The sequence below is a fragment of the Melozone crissalis genome, unplaced genomic scaffold (assembly GCF_028551555.1).
Source record: "Melozone crissalis strain CALT ecotype California unplaced genomic scaffold, PUWL_Pcris_2 ptg000014l_1, whole genome shotgun sequence".
Taxonomy (NCBI): Eukaryota; Metazoa; Chordata; class Aves; order Passeriformes; family Passerellidae; genus Melozone; species Melozone crissalis.
Window position 1 is genome coordinate 2,403,699 of NW_026535792.1, and position 14,781 is coordinate 2,418,479.

The following is a 14,781-nucleotide window of genomic DNA, read 5'->3' on the forward strand; positions in this document are numbered from 1 at the left end:
GCAATTTTAATTTTAAAAGACACATAAAATGTTACAAATGTTTCTGGCTTGTGGAGCTGCTGGCTAGCGGAAGAGTCCCGCACCTGCCGTCCACCCCCTCAGGGAGCGGGGCCGCTCCCGGGGCCGGCTGAGGCATCCCCGGGAAGCACCGTGAGGGAAGCACGGCTGCTGAAGGCGGGCCGGTACCCTCCACGCTCTCCCGTGGCAAAAGCGGAAAAAATATTAAAGAGATTGAAGCAAGAAATTATTAAAAAACGCCACATAAAATATTTTAAATGTTCGTGGCTTGTAGAGCTACCGGCAGGCGGAGGAGCCCGCACCTGCCGTCCCCCACCCTGAGGGAACGCGGCAGCTCCCCCCGCCGCGGGCTGGCAGCAACCTGTTGGTGCGGGCGCTGCCGGGCGGCGGGAGGAGCCCCTCGGAGGGGCGGCCGGGCCGCTGACAAAGGCGGAGCAGCGGCAGCCCAGGGCCGCCCCCGGCAGCGGGGCCCGGCGGGCAGCGCGGGGCTGGGGCTGGGGCCGGGGCGCTCGCACAAGATGGCGGTGGGGCGGCAGGAGAGCGCGCTCCCCTCGTAGATGCGGCCGCGGCGGCCCCTGCTCCCGGCGCCCGGCGGGGCTTACATGGCGCTGGAGGACCTGCTGCTTTGTCTCTGCTTCTCCGCCCTCGCCGTCCTGGCCGTGCAAGGTGGGTGAGGAGGAAGAGGAGGGAGGTAAGGGGTCGGTGCCCCCCAGCCCGCGGGCGGCCGCGGTGCCACCTGCCCTCACACGGGTAGCGGGCGGTTCCGCGGGATGCGTTCCCTGGCCGGTCACCCGCTGTAACCAGCCCTCCTTCCCCTTTAGTGGCCATTTACCCCAGTCGTCCTTTCTCCCCTTAGTGGCCGTCCTGTCCCTCCGTGGCCATTCCCCCCCTCTCCCCATCCCCTTCTTTCCTACAAATCGGACGATAGCTGTGCTCGTGGCACATGCCTAGATATTGCTTCCTTTGGAGTCATCATTTGAGGGGTGACATTGGGAGCGACAGCCTCACACTTTGAGGGTGACACTCCCCACAAGAACTCCCATCAGTGTATGGGCTGGGGGGGACAGCAGACCAGCAGCAGCAGCAGCATTCCACGGCCTCTGCCTGGACAGTGGCAAGTTTCCGCCAGAGGAGCAGTGGCTGTGCCCGGGTGGTGGGGAATGAAGAGCTTGTCCAGCACAGGGTGGCCCAGAGCAGGCCCAGGTGTCCAGCAAGGCTATGGAGGGGCCCTTTGCCTCCCTTGCCCTGCTCCTGCCAGCATGGGACACACGGGTGGGCAGATGTCCCGTTGGCCAAGGAAGTGACCCAGGATTAGCTGTGCTCCTCACGCTCCTGTTTTGCAATGGTTACGCAAACGGCGCTGTGCGAGGGCACACGTACGCGGCCACCAGGCGTGTTGGTGGCTTTCTGTGGTTGCCATCGAAGTTGGCATTGAGGGTCGGCTGAGCTGTCAGACCTTGGAGTGTGGGGCTCCTTATCTGTGTGTGCACAACCCACAAAAGGTTTTGTTCTCATTCCCGAGAAGGGTTTGGAAAGGTACAGGTTGGCAGAACTGGACCAAAAAATGTGAGCGTGTGCCAGGGACTTGCTCTTGTTTTAAATCCCCCCTAAACAGGGGATTGTGGTGGAGGAGCCATCCCCATGTCATTGTACATTTTTATTCCTTTTATGATGCATTCAGGTTCAGCAGAGCATAATAACAGCACGTGGATGGCTGCAGGGTTGTTTTTCTTCTCTTTCTTTTTCCTCAGAACACTGTGAGCTCCCGTTAGGAGTAGGTTATGATTCAACATAGGTGCAGCTTTATGGTGACTGTTGTGGAAGTGAATAACGGTCCATGTAAATGGCCCATTGTCACCAGTGAGTGTTGGTTTTCCTAGATGGGAGGGAGGCAGGCTGTGACCCCACCAGCAGTCAAGCTGGACTGAGTGGGAGCCGTGTCTACTGTGTGTTTGAACAAACAGCTAAATGGATCCCAAGGCTTGTAATGGAGAACAGTGGTTTAAAAAGAAAAAAAAAAAACCAAACAAAAAATGGGGGTGCTGGAATGGATGTTGTTTTTCCAAACCCACTTCAACAAGAAAACTTCAGATACTTTGTGAGAATTTGCAATTGTGGATTGGTGTTTCTTGCAAACAGTTCGTCAACTAGTGAAAATTGTTGCTGTTTGTTTTCTAACAATGGGACACATCTTATACAGGGAGGCAGGGAGTGTGTCTGCACAGTCCTTGGATGTGCCGCTGGGTACGTATGGATGTGCTTTCCAACAGGTGGGTTTGATTCTGAAAAGAAAAACATGGACTTGTTTCAATCTGAAATTAATTTGGCAGAGAGTTGAAATGGTTTTGGGAAAGTCTGTGTTTGATCCCGAAGCCACATGTGTTTTGATCCAAAGTTCAAGCCTCGCTGGGTATGAAGTTCGTAGGAGAGAAGTAGAATGGAAAGCCTTCCCCCCTCTGGACTTGATGGAAGCAGTGCCAGTGTACACTTGCTGGGGATGGGATCCAGTGTTTTTGAAAGCTTTCTGCTGTCTGACTTTGAGCCTGTTTTCCCTTCAGTAGCAGGAAAGGGGTTTAAGGAAAAAACCAAGCGCTAAACAACCCCTTTTCAGTTGACTCCAGCAAGGGGGCTGTGCTGGTTCCTTTCCTTGGGGCTCTCTACAGGGGACGCGTTGGTGGGAAGTGCGCTGAGCTTTCCACGCGAGGGATAAGCTGAAATCCATCTGGTTTTGTGTAGTTCGGTTTTGCAGTTGAGTTCTCTTGCTATTTCCTTTTTCGACACCACCTCACTTGAGTTGAGATTTGTTTTATCCTTCCTGTCGCGTTCGCCTTGGCGGCGTGACCCCGCAGCCGCTGCCTGCCGTGAGAGCCTGTGCCGGGGAAGTCGGCACTCCCATTGTCAGGGATCGCGTGTCCCTGCTGCTCCTTGCAGGATGTCACCTGCCCGCGACTCCGCCGGCCCTGTGACCGTGGCCTTGCGGTGTCACCGGGATGGCAGTGCGGGGCAGGGGTGTTTCCTGCAGCCCCAAGAAACGGGGCGCGCTGACAGTGCCAAACGCGGTGCGCACAGCGCTGGCCAGGCTTCACCTGTATCCCGTTTCCAGGGGCAGCGTTCCCGTGCCGGAGCCTGGAGCTCGCTGCCCTTGTGCCGTGGCTCTTGTGACAGGCAGTCTCCAAGCCAGGCAGGGGCTGCTCTAGCGTGGGGAATGCTTTTGCTGGCATTTCTCTGTTTCTCTTCTAGTGTGTGAAGCTGAAGGAGAAACTGCTCAGGCTTAATTCTGGTGTTGTCTCTCCTGTTTTCCCTAGGTTTCTCTTTTTTTATTTTTTTGAGTTTTGTGCCTTCACTGCCTTGAGGTCCAAAGTGAAGCAGAACGGGCTCGTTTTTGGGCATATACCCCTCTTTTGCAGCAGACTTTCTCCTGGCAGCTGCAGCAGATTTGATCTGCTGTGAGGGCCCCGTGGGGGTGGGTGACTTCTGGTCATACATGAGGCGCTTCAGAGTGGCGCAAGTAAGAATTGGAAAAGAAACTATTTGGCAATCTGCCTTTCCCTGGGGATGAAAGGAGATTATTTTCCCTGCATGTAGCCTGATTTGGAGATGGAGGCAGCCTCTGTGGGACAACACAGGTGTCTCTGCACTGGGAGCACCTGGGCCTCCTGAGTTTGCAAAGCTCTGAGGTGGGCTGTGGCATCCAGGATGTCCCTCCTGAGTACCCGCTGTGATCCTGGATCAGTTACTTCATCTGCTCTGGCAACCTCATGGCCCACTTCAGCCAAATGAGATGCTTCTCTCTGTCAAAGGTGAGGATGAAATCCACCAATAAGTATTCAGCACATATATGGTCTTTTTCACTCTAGTGCACAGCTATCCTGAGGGCAGAGCACTGTGCTGTCCCACGGGTTTGTGACTCCTGATACCATATTGCATGCTGGATGATTTGAATTCTTACCTCCCTTGGAGCTGCTTTTCCAAAGGCTGGCACTTCTCCCAGGGAAAAAATCCAGGTGCTTGTGAACCAGTCTGGGCATTTGCAGTGTAAGAGATGCTGCTTGCACAATTTACACGCTCCTCTCCTGGTTAAATGGCTTCAAGGCCATTAAGCCTAGTCATGGTTATATAATTAAGATGGGAATTAATATTTAATCTGATTGTAATTTGTTGCTGGAATCCATCCCAAACTGTATTTCTGCGTGAGGTGAGTGGGTACCTGAGGGAAAACTGAGGCCAGTGTTACATACAGGGTATTTTTTGCATGGACACTGGGAATTACAAGTCTGCCTTGGATGACAAAGAAACCCTAACCTTTACAAACCCTGAGTGATCATAATAATTTTGTTATCAGTAGGAAGCAAATGTTTGTTTTACAGTCAGCTGTAATAGTAGAGGGGATATGGTAAATCCTTGTTATCAGTACTTGCCAAGTGCGTGTTGGGCCAAAATCAACTGTGGTGCAATTTCGTTACTTTCTGGAGAAGAACTGGGTCCACTTGCCTACAGTATTTTTAGCTGGTTTTTGAAGGTGAAGAGGTGTAATTATCTCATTCAGTCATCTGTCCATCTCCCTTTTCTTTTTCCCAATAATTCCTGGACCTGGAGAATTCAGAGTTTTTGAAAATAAGTGACCAAGTAGAGGAGGGAGATGCAGTTTCTGCATGGACTGAGGGACAGGGACTGGAAAACCCACTTGAGGAGGAACCTGAGTGCCTCAATGGTAGGAAGAGCTTTGAGCAGATCGTGAATCTTTTTATGGGTAGGACTTGGCAATCCACTCTCGAGACACAAAACTGCAGGAAATCACAATCTCAAGTCCTTGTATTCCCTTGTTTATTTATGAAGTCTTTTCTGCTGTAAAACATGACTTATGATTACATCAACATACATATTATGGGGCTTGGTGTCTGTTTTGCTTTCCTCTCTTTTTTTGGGAAAGCACTTCAAAACACAGGATTTGGAGCTGCTGTGACTTTGGCTCTTTTCATTGTCTTTGTGTTGGTCACTTGCTGCCTCTGCCTCAGTCTCCCCACTTGTTCCTACTGAGCAGAGGATGCTGTTACACACTGTAAACATGAAGAACACCATCACTCTAAGTACCCTTCTTGCATTTATTAAATCCCTTGAGTAAGTGGCCTCCAAGTGCTGCTTGTGCTTTTCTGATTTAACAGCTTGCTGGTGAGAGGATCCACAGTTGCTAAAACTGAATCTGCCAGCTTCATAGAAAGCAGCATTAAACTGTGTTCTCACAAGCCCTTCTAGAGCTGCCAAACCCTTCACCAGACATGGGGAGAAGTCTGAAGAGCTTCTAATTTGTCTGGCTATCAATGGTATGCTGAAGTCATCCTTGAAACACCATTGAATTTCCTAATTCTGCAGAATAATGGAAGCTTCAAGGAAGAGGAAGAGCTGGTCGGTGTTTTCTTGCAGGAAGGTAAAAATCTGCTGGAGTTGCAGCTGCTGAGAAGGGAAATTCCATGGGAGAGCCAAAGCAGGTGTCTATGCTCTGTTTGCAGGTGTCAGGACACTTTGTGAGTGTGTAGGTGTTGGAGCTTCTCCCTTCTCCGTGTTTTTGTTCGTGTCACTGATGCCCACTGCTGCCTCTGTTTGAGTCAGATCCTCTGCTGCTCCTAATCCATGTGATCCTGCTGTTGTGATATGGACTTGCTTTATCTGAGAAGTCCAGCAGCTGCTGTGTCTTATCTCCGTGGGTAATAAACATACTTTGTGGTGGTTATGATAAGCAATTACTGTGTTCCAGGGAAACTTTCGTATCAGATATTCTCAAATTATTTAAAAATCTTTATCAGCATTTTAAACACAATTGCCTGTTATTGCCTTATGAAATTCAGCTGAGCTATGGAATAACCTGGTTTATTCTATCTTTTTTTGTTTTTTCATGTTTTAATTATTTTTCCAGATCTTTCATGGAGTTCTTGAGGACAGGTTATTAATATCAAAGTGTGTTAATGAAATGTGAGCACCCTCAAGGTTTGCTGTCAGGCCAGATTGGTGGGAGAATTAAAATCTAGTATGTCAAGTATTGCATTTGTGCTCAGTCTGCTGTGGCTCTTTCCCTTGTTCCAACAGACTTCCCTGGTCTCATTTCCTGCTCAGGTCTTTGAACCACGTTCCCTTTGGAGTTGAGACGGCTTAGCACCTTGTTAAATGTAAGACTTTGGGAAATTAAACAGTTAAAGTGGTGCTGGGATGGCAGAACTTGGTGGGATGTGGAAGTGATGCCAGGCTGGCAGCAGGGGTGTGATAAAGTCCTTTGTGTGTTTCACCGTGTGCTGGGAAATGTGCATCCTTGATCGTTTCTAAATTGACTGTCGATAGATGATCAAGTTAATTGGTGTGACCAAAAGGTCATTACTTAATGAAATGGATTTCCCATGCCCTGTCAATGCACTGGGAGTTTTGGCAAAATCTGAGTGTCCATGCACTCGGGGCTTCGATAAATCTTCTTTTTTCAGAAGCATCATCAGTGATTACAGGTTCCAAAATTACCTCAGGTTTTGGGCTTAAGGCAGGACTGTCCTCTCTGTGGCTCCTGGCTGGCTGTTGGGTACAGCTGCAGAATGGGTGCATGTATTTTCCACACAAAAGTGGAATTTTCCCTGATATTATAACTAGTCAAGATTTCACAGATTATTTTTTTTCTGTGTGTGTGAGAAGGCTTTTATGTTCTTTTGGAAATCTTTGTCTCTTTTTAGTTGATGGTCTAGTGAAAATGTGCTCTTGCCTTTCTGGGGTTATCTGTGCTGCTTTAAAGGATAGGTGAGCATAGTCCTCCCAATTCCATAGACCCAGAGGGACTGAGCCTGTTGGAGCCCATTTCTGTGCCCTCTGTCTGTCTGTCTGTGGCAAAGCCTTGAAAGAGTTTGTAACAAAGGGACAGGGAGCTTTTCATGGAAAGAAAGAACAAACCAAACCAAGGGCTGGGGAGGGCAGAGAATTAGCAGGTGTTCGGGCTGATGTTGGGGGGATCTGCCCGTGGTTTGGGGATGGGACCTGGCCCTGTGTGGGAGATAAGGGGCTCGTTGGAGGTTATCTTCAGCAGAGGGGTCCAGAGTGCGGTGTGGGGTGGAGGAGCTGGGGCTGCTGGCTGGCCTCCATTGTTTTTCTGCTTGATAGGTATTTCCCCTTGTTACAGAGGCTGGGGCAGCCCTGCTGTTGGAGAATTCAGGCTGTGACAGGAGGGTGATCATATCCTCCATGGGTCTGTGTGGCTTGCAAAGACACTTCTGAAGGCACTTTGTGTTGTTCCATAGCAAGGCACCTTGGGAAAACACAATCAGATAAGATAAAAGGGGGAAAAAATCCCAGGATCTGATCCAACACCAGCTCCTTTGCTGGGTTGGCAAAAACTGTTTAGATTTTCCCTCCCAAGAATGGTTTTGTAAACATAATACTGCCTATTAGCCATGTAAATTACTGTCATTGGTGACAATTGTTGTGATGGAAAGATAAGTATCTTGAAACTCTGGTTTGATTTACCCCTCCTGTCCCCCCAGCTTGCTAACCAGTTGTTTTTTGTCAGTGCTGATTGTGGCTTTTGTCAGAGAAATCAAAATATTGATCAAATTTATTTAGCTCTGTGTTCCCTAGGTCACAGTAAATGTAACTTTTCTTTCTTTTCCTTTGTGCTCTTTTTCTCTGTATTGAAAACAAAAGGAACTGTTCCTCAAGAAGATGAGCCATACGTTCCCAAAGTCAAAAGTCACCCACTTGAAGAGGGTCCTTAGGAGCAGGCTTCCTATCTGCAGGCTTTCCTCAAGAGTCTGTCAGTGGAAAATCTGGCGAGCAGCATTACCACAAGTACTATTGTGGAGTTTTCTTTACATGCAGAGTGGGCAGAGATGGAAGTTTCTTCCAGCTGCTGGCAGAGAAGAGCTTCCCATTTACTTCTTGCTTACAGCTCTGCCAGGATTTGCTGTTCAGCAGAGGAGTTAAGTGAGGGGTGAAAGGCTTCAGCAACACTTCAGCATCCGGGCACGAGGCTGAGCTGTCAGATCATTCTTTGTTTTTAATGCCAGTGAAGACACTTGGGATAGTTCAGTGTGTTTAAGGCAAGCAGTATATTGTGCTGCTTTCTTGTGTACTGTGGCAAGCTGAGACATTTCTTGTACATGCAGGTCCTTGAGTCTTTCACCTGTTTTCCATCCATAATCTCAGCCTTCTGTAGTAACAGTAGTAAGCCAGCCCTGCTTTTCTCAGCAGTCAGGTGTTTGCTCTGCTGGGAAAGTCTTTTACTGCTTCAGTTCAGAGCCTGACTTCTTGGATCTGGACTGTGCAGGTCCCTAGGGCACCAGCTCCCCCCTGCTCAGTTCAGAGCTGCCATTCAGCTCAGACAACCAGTGCTGGATGTGGCTTTCCAGATGTGATGGGATCAGAGCCAGCTGAGGGAAAAGTAAAGAAACCTTCATCTCCCAAGGTGTCTCTTTGCAGTGCAGCTGAGCCATTGCTGAGGCAGATTTGGGGTGTTGCAGCAGGAGGCTCACATGCAGGAAACCAGAGGAAGCATCAGGATGGGGCCCATCTGTGTAACTTCCATTTAGATTTTAAACAGAAGGGCTACGTTGGTATTTGGTATGTGGTATGTGCAGACCTGTAAATGAAAATTCCTGAATACTTCTTTGTGTATTTTGAAATTTGTGAGGAAATGAGCATTTAAGAAAATGCTGCACTCATAGGGAGTCTTTTCTTGTCACCAGAAACAAATTTGACAGAACTAATTTTTATAGCATTTTCTAAGCTGAACTAATTGTGTATTTTGGAAGGAGGAAGACAACGATGTGGATGTGTGTTTTTATATAATTTCATTTCATTTAAAAGGTGACCTGGATTATCCTGCAAGTTATCCGAGCAATGTAAAGGTTTCTGCTGGAAAATGCAAGTGATTATAGGCTGGTGACTAACAAATAATCCTTGGCTAATATGGGTTGGGCTCAATTAATGTTAATCCCTGCTCAACAGTAGTAAAAGTTGGATAAAGGAGATTTTGCAACGCTGTTGTTGATCTGAACGTGAGAATGATCACACAGCCTTCCCTGAAATAAACCTGGCTCTCTGGAAGAGACGTCATTCTCATCATTTGTTTCTAACACTAGAGAGGAGCTATTCAAAGTGGCTCAAAATTGCCTGGTTATGAAGATGAGGATTTCTCCTGTGCTGGTGCTATGTGCTTAGGCACAACGGACCTTGTTAAAGGAGGAGCAGCAGTAATCAGTCTCGATTAATGGAAATAAATCTGGTTTTAGTAATAAATGAGGTTGGATTCCTTGGTCCAAACCAGCCACCATCTATAGTGTTCCTCTAGCAGTTGGATGCACAGAGGCAAAACTCTCCTCACTGTTGAGAAGAGTGGGTGATCTGGGGTGTTTTATTGAAATCTCAGTGTCAGTCCAGGTGCTGTTTTTAGATGTGTTTTGGGGAGATAAGCAGAAGCCCAGAGACAGCCAGGGAGAAGCATCACATCCAAGCCTGGACCCCCATTGCTCCAGGAGGGCCCCAAAGTGGTGTGGCAGCCCCCACAGGAATTCTGCTGCTCGGATACTGTGTGTCACAAGCGTGTCCTTCACCATTTGGAAGCAGACCCGGCCTTTTACTGCTTTGTCCTCAAACTGTCAGGTTTCAGCTGGCTGCAGCTTTGGAAAACAGAAAGATTTATGTGCTCTGAAGAGAAACTTTCGCTGACAGTGGGTAAATGCACTGGAGATGCTGGAAAGTTAAACAGCCAAGTAGGTGTGAGGCATTTTTGAAGTAGGTTGTGAAATATATTTTCCTCTGTTTGTTATGATAGATGTAAGTTTAAGTTTGGAAATGGGAGGGCAGATTTCCACCCGTTCTGACCCTCAGTCCTAACCATGTTCAGAAGTTTGTGCTGCTCCTTGTTTTCCTCCACCTTTAGGTGCATCCTTGTAGCCACAGATATGGCCATTATGTTGCTATTTTTCCTAACACAATCCCTGAGCTGTAAAAGTCACTTTGCTCTTTCAATAATAAATGAGTTTCCAGATCACAACCAGATACTGCCCTTTCAAACAGGACTAGGTAAGAAGTTAAGCCAGGAGAATTAAAGTCCCAAGGTGGTCAAGTCCTTGGTAAGATCATGCATGTCTAGCTGTGAGCACCCTTTTCACTTAACAGTTTATCATCTCCCATTTTATTATTTTCTCTGTCAAACCTGCCCTTTTATCTGCTATTGTCCCAGCAAGGCTGGCTGGCTGCATTGATAACATACCTGTGGGCTTAGGTGATAACAGAAAGAAGCAGAGCAGGTGTAGATAAAGCAGGGGTGGTCCACACCCATGGAGGGAGCTGGTGTCAGACACTGCAGCTGTAGCCAGGCAGTGAAGCCCAGATGGGTTTGTGACTTCCCAAAGGACAAGTGGTGGGTGGTGACAAGGCCATCCCTGGACAGGCTGGTGCTGTGTCAGGACTGCCCACACTGTTCTCTGCAAAATGAACTCCTGCCCTTAGCCCCCCTCACCTTTGCCTTGTGTTCCTGTGCTGTGTGGGGGCTGTGTGTGTCCTTGTGTCCTCCCAGGGAGGTGACACCTCTCTTGGGGCAATGCAGCCTTGCAGTGACAGTCGTCTGCACTGAGCTATTAAAATGTACTTTTCCATTAGTTCTCTTTGTTGCTGTTCTGAATTGTCTTTTCTTCCCCTGTGTGCTGGCTCATTATTTCTTATTAATTCATGGTTTGTGCAATTATCTGGGAAATGCAGGAGAGTTGGCAGGAATTTGACGAGCCTGACTTTTCTTCTTGGAAGTAGATGACTTTTTTCCAATGCAGCATGGGAGGGTTGGTTCTTGTCCTCTCTGAGTGACAAGTTGCACATCCAGGCCTTTCTGCAGGGGCTTTGCAGGACAGGTTGGCTGTTTGCAGAGAGCTGGAAAGCACAAGGAGCAGGGAGAGGATCTGTATGTGTATTTCCTTGTGTACCTGGTAGGATTGAAACCAGAGCTGTTCTTTGACATTCTGTAGCTGCTCTTCATTTATGGGCACTTTAACCCTGCCCTGAAGACACACACCAATCTTGAATGCAGCCTATCAAGAGTGAACAAGGAAGACTCTTTGCTTAACTTTAAAAGACAGAATTGTACCATAAATAGTTCTGAATACATGCCAGGAGATTTTGTTGTGAAAACTCTCAGCTCAGTCTGAGGAGTGCATGTGTCTTGAAGTGACACCCATGCAGAAGGGTTCTTTGCCCCTTTTTTTTTGGACACAGTATTTCAGGTAAGAACAGAGATGTGATCTGGTCCCTTTCTGCCATCTCACAGCAAGATAAAAGGGCTGTCACTGATTAAAATGCAGCAGTTTGTCTGCTTGTACCTTGTGTTTTATTGGCAAGTCTGTTGTGCCCCTGGTTTTCCCATATGAATTCTTCTCTTTTTTAAGTGTTGTATTCATGCACTGACTTCCCAGCTGCTAGGAGGGACCTCTTCTTGATGGAAGCTGGACTAAGCTGTTTCCTGATGGCTTCACAGCTAGACTTCAGGCTGTTGGTAGAGAAGGAGCTTTACCTGCCCTCCTCCTTCCATTTTTATTTTCAGGTGAACTGCAAAATCTCATTACCCATGGCAGTGGTAGGGCTTTGAAGATTTCTGACCTAATTATCTCCTTTGCACTGTGAGTAGCAGTAAAATCCCTGTGCTGTCAGGGGGACTTTGCTGTTGTGGCAGCTGTGCTTGGGCTGCCTGCACATTCCCAGCTGAACAGGTGCTTTCCTGCACGACCTGGATGGGGTGAATGAGGTATAAGTGAGGAGTTACCACGTTCTGGACTCCATCTGAGGCCCTTCAAATGCCTTTTTTGGGTAATGTTCATGAAGGTCCAGCTCAGAAGGGGCTGGACCATTGTCTATGAAGAGACTGCTTGGTTGTGGCATGATGTGTAATTAAGAAAGTGGTGGGTTAAATATAGCAAGTTTCAGTGGTGTGTGAGAGCTGTGATAGAGCCATGTATTTGCACATCATTTCTGAGACTCTCTTAGAGTCGTGGCTCTGTATTTATGCCTGGATATAAGGAATTTTCTGCTGTTGGAGTGAAACGAATCAAAATATTAACTCTAGCTATTCCCACCCTGCAAATTTAGTGAAGTGTTGCTACATCTCTTGTGGGCAAGGAACTTGTGAGGTAGACGTGGTCTAAGTAACACTAAACTGTGTAGCAAGAAGGCAAGAAAAAGGAGTGTGGGAATATTTGGTGCCTTGATCATCAGTTGAAGGCAGAGGGATGAGAAAGATCTTTGAAGATTAATATCTTTGATCTTGAAGATGATGAAAAATTCAGAAACATTAGCGTATGCTCCATCCTGGTATAATTTCTTGTGTCTTTTTGGGTCAGTATCTCTGTGCTTCCTGTACCTAATGGAAACAGTAAAAACCATGGCTAAAAAGGATCAGGGTGTTAGTTTGTTTTCACATGCTACAGTAGCTGTCCCTGAGGGGTCTGTAAGAGCTGTTTTCTCTGACCTCCTCCCTGAGCTGTTGTTCAGAGTCATCTTCCAAGTTTCTGTGTGGTTGTGGCTCAGTGGAAGGGAGCAAATCAGTTCCTGTGGCAAAACTGGGATCTGTCACAAAAGCTTGGCAAAATGCTGCTTCCCCCTGGCATGGTGTGAGGGTGTGAGTGAGCCCTCCCAGTACTGATCTGTTGTGAAGCCAACCCATCTCTCCAAGGCTCCTGCTTATTCCTAGCAACTCTCCCTGTGGCTTGTGTGGCCAGAGCACTGATTGCTGAGTAAAACGAGTGTGCAAAGTCAAGTAATCCTTGTACATCTTGAGTATTGCTTTCCCTTTCTGTGGTTCCAGATAGCAGCTGGGAGAAAGTTGGTTTGGAAAACAAAGCTGTTAGGAACTGTTTGTTTAGACACAAGGCAAAATGAAAGTGAAAAACATAATCTGTCTGTCCCCCTCCGCCTCCCACCTTCTTTTTGTTTAAAATGTCCACATGCTATTTACTTTCAATAAACAAAAGATGTTTCTTATAAGCTGGTGTTTACTAGTAGGGGTATGTGATTTATTAGAAAACAGAAATCCCTTCTCATGCCTACGTTTTCAAACTGGAACAAGAGTTCATAATTTTATAGACCTTTCAAGAACAGATTTTCTAAAGCAAACAGTGAAGAGCTGTTAAATTATAGCCATGTAAAACAACAGTGTAATAGTGTGATTGCTCAGTAGTAATGGCTTTATTATTCTGTAACAAATAGGAGTGGTTTGGGCTGCTGGGAGATAACATGGCTTTTCTGAGATAGCTTTGGAGCTGATTCAGAGGACAAGCCCATTTTAGATTTTTTCTTTTCCTCGTGTTAAGGGGATATGGAGTATATGGATGTTCCCTTACCCTAGCTTTCTTCCAGGATCAGGGAAGGTGCAGCTTCCAGAGAAGCAATTCAGAGTTTCTCTCTAGAGCCTGAGAGCCACCGGTGTGTCACAATGTCCCTCTGAGTTAGACAGGGTGTCACCCACCAGCATTTGCTTGGGGTGTCTTTGTAACTTGTTTTCTTTGTGGGGAGAAAACAGTTGGGAGTGGCAGAGTGATGCATTCTCCCCAGAACCTTGGGTGATGGGGGCTGTGTCTGGGCCTCTCCTCAGGCCTGTCTGAGGTCACAAGCCATGCAGGACTCCCAGGCAGTGCAGTGTTCAGGCCAGGGCTTTGGGAATGAGCTGTGGGTGCTGCCGAATTCTTCAAACCCCTGGGCATGAGCAGAAATGTCCTTGCAGTGCCTGCCACTGTCATGTCTGGATCCTGTTTGGACCTCATCTGCTCCTTGCCTCTCACATGAAGCTTGAGCAAGTTGGGGTGCCGGATGCCTGGCCTTGCCTCTGCCTTGCATGTGTCTGTCACCTCTGGATGTTGATGATGGTGCACATGTGTGTGCTCCCTCGTGCAGCTGTGCCAGCTGTGGCTGTGTCAGTCACTCGGTCCCTGCAGGTAGTGAGTGTGAGGCACGAGAGGCTGGGTGGTCTCAGCTGGAGCTCCTGCTTTCTCCAGCCCTGCAGTTCCCTTGTGTGTGAGGACGCCTGCCTGGAGCCTGGGTGGGATCCCTGACAGATGCATGCATGGTGCCCTGGCCCTTCTCCAGCTCCCAGTCATTGCAGTGACCTCTGCTGAGACACGTGTGTTCAAAGGGACCCATCTCCTGTGTTCATTCCTTCTTTCTTTCTTTCTTTCTTGTTTATTCCTTTCTTTCTCCCGGTTCTCAACTTTTGCCTGGTAGATTAGGCTTATTTCTGGCTGCTCTACACATGTGCCTGCTGGAAAACTTTGTAACAGCTTACTTGGGCTCTTGGATGAAATTATCTGTGCAAAGAGAGCCGTGGCTTGTAATGAAATAGCTTTACAGTGACATAGTTTTAGTGCTGCAGTGTGTCTCTGCTGGTTTTCAGGTTATTCCTGGGCTAAAAATATGGCTCATTAAGACTTCTGTAACAGGATGCAACCATATTTTAAAGATATTCCTGTGTGTTATTACAAAGTGATTTAACTGATGCTGCATTTGGAGACCTACTTTGTAGGATTTTTTATCTGAAGTGGAAATGAGTAAAAAATTAAGTGTGTGTGTTTCTGATGGTGAGGATGTGGTGCTGGCATGGGAGGCTGGGAGGGCTTGGGGGCTGCACTGGTGCCTGGGGCTGACTGATCAAAGCCACTGGACCAGCTACTTCCATTTCTGGTCTTCCCTGCCCCCAGACAACAAGACAGTCAGAACTGCATGGAAAAGAGTTTTACCACCTATTTCATTTGAAGCTGGATG

The 14,781-nt window shown here is 47.7% G+C and overlaps 1 protein-coding gene across 1 annotated transcript in view; it reads left to right on the forward strand.

Moving 5' to 3' along the window:
- Nucleotides 1-575: 575 nt before the first annotated feature.
- The window catches only part of IGDCC4 (immunoglobulin superfamily DCC subclass member 4), an 85,284-nt gene continuing 71,078 nt past the window's right edge, over nucleotides 576-14,781 (forward strand). Inside the window, exon 1 of the mRNA XM_054272958.1 lies at nucleotides 576-684. Within this exon, the coding sequence (XP_054128933.1) occupies nucleotides 576-684 (109 nt within the window). The remainder of the gene's footprint in view (nucleotides 685-14,781) is intronic.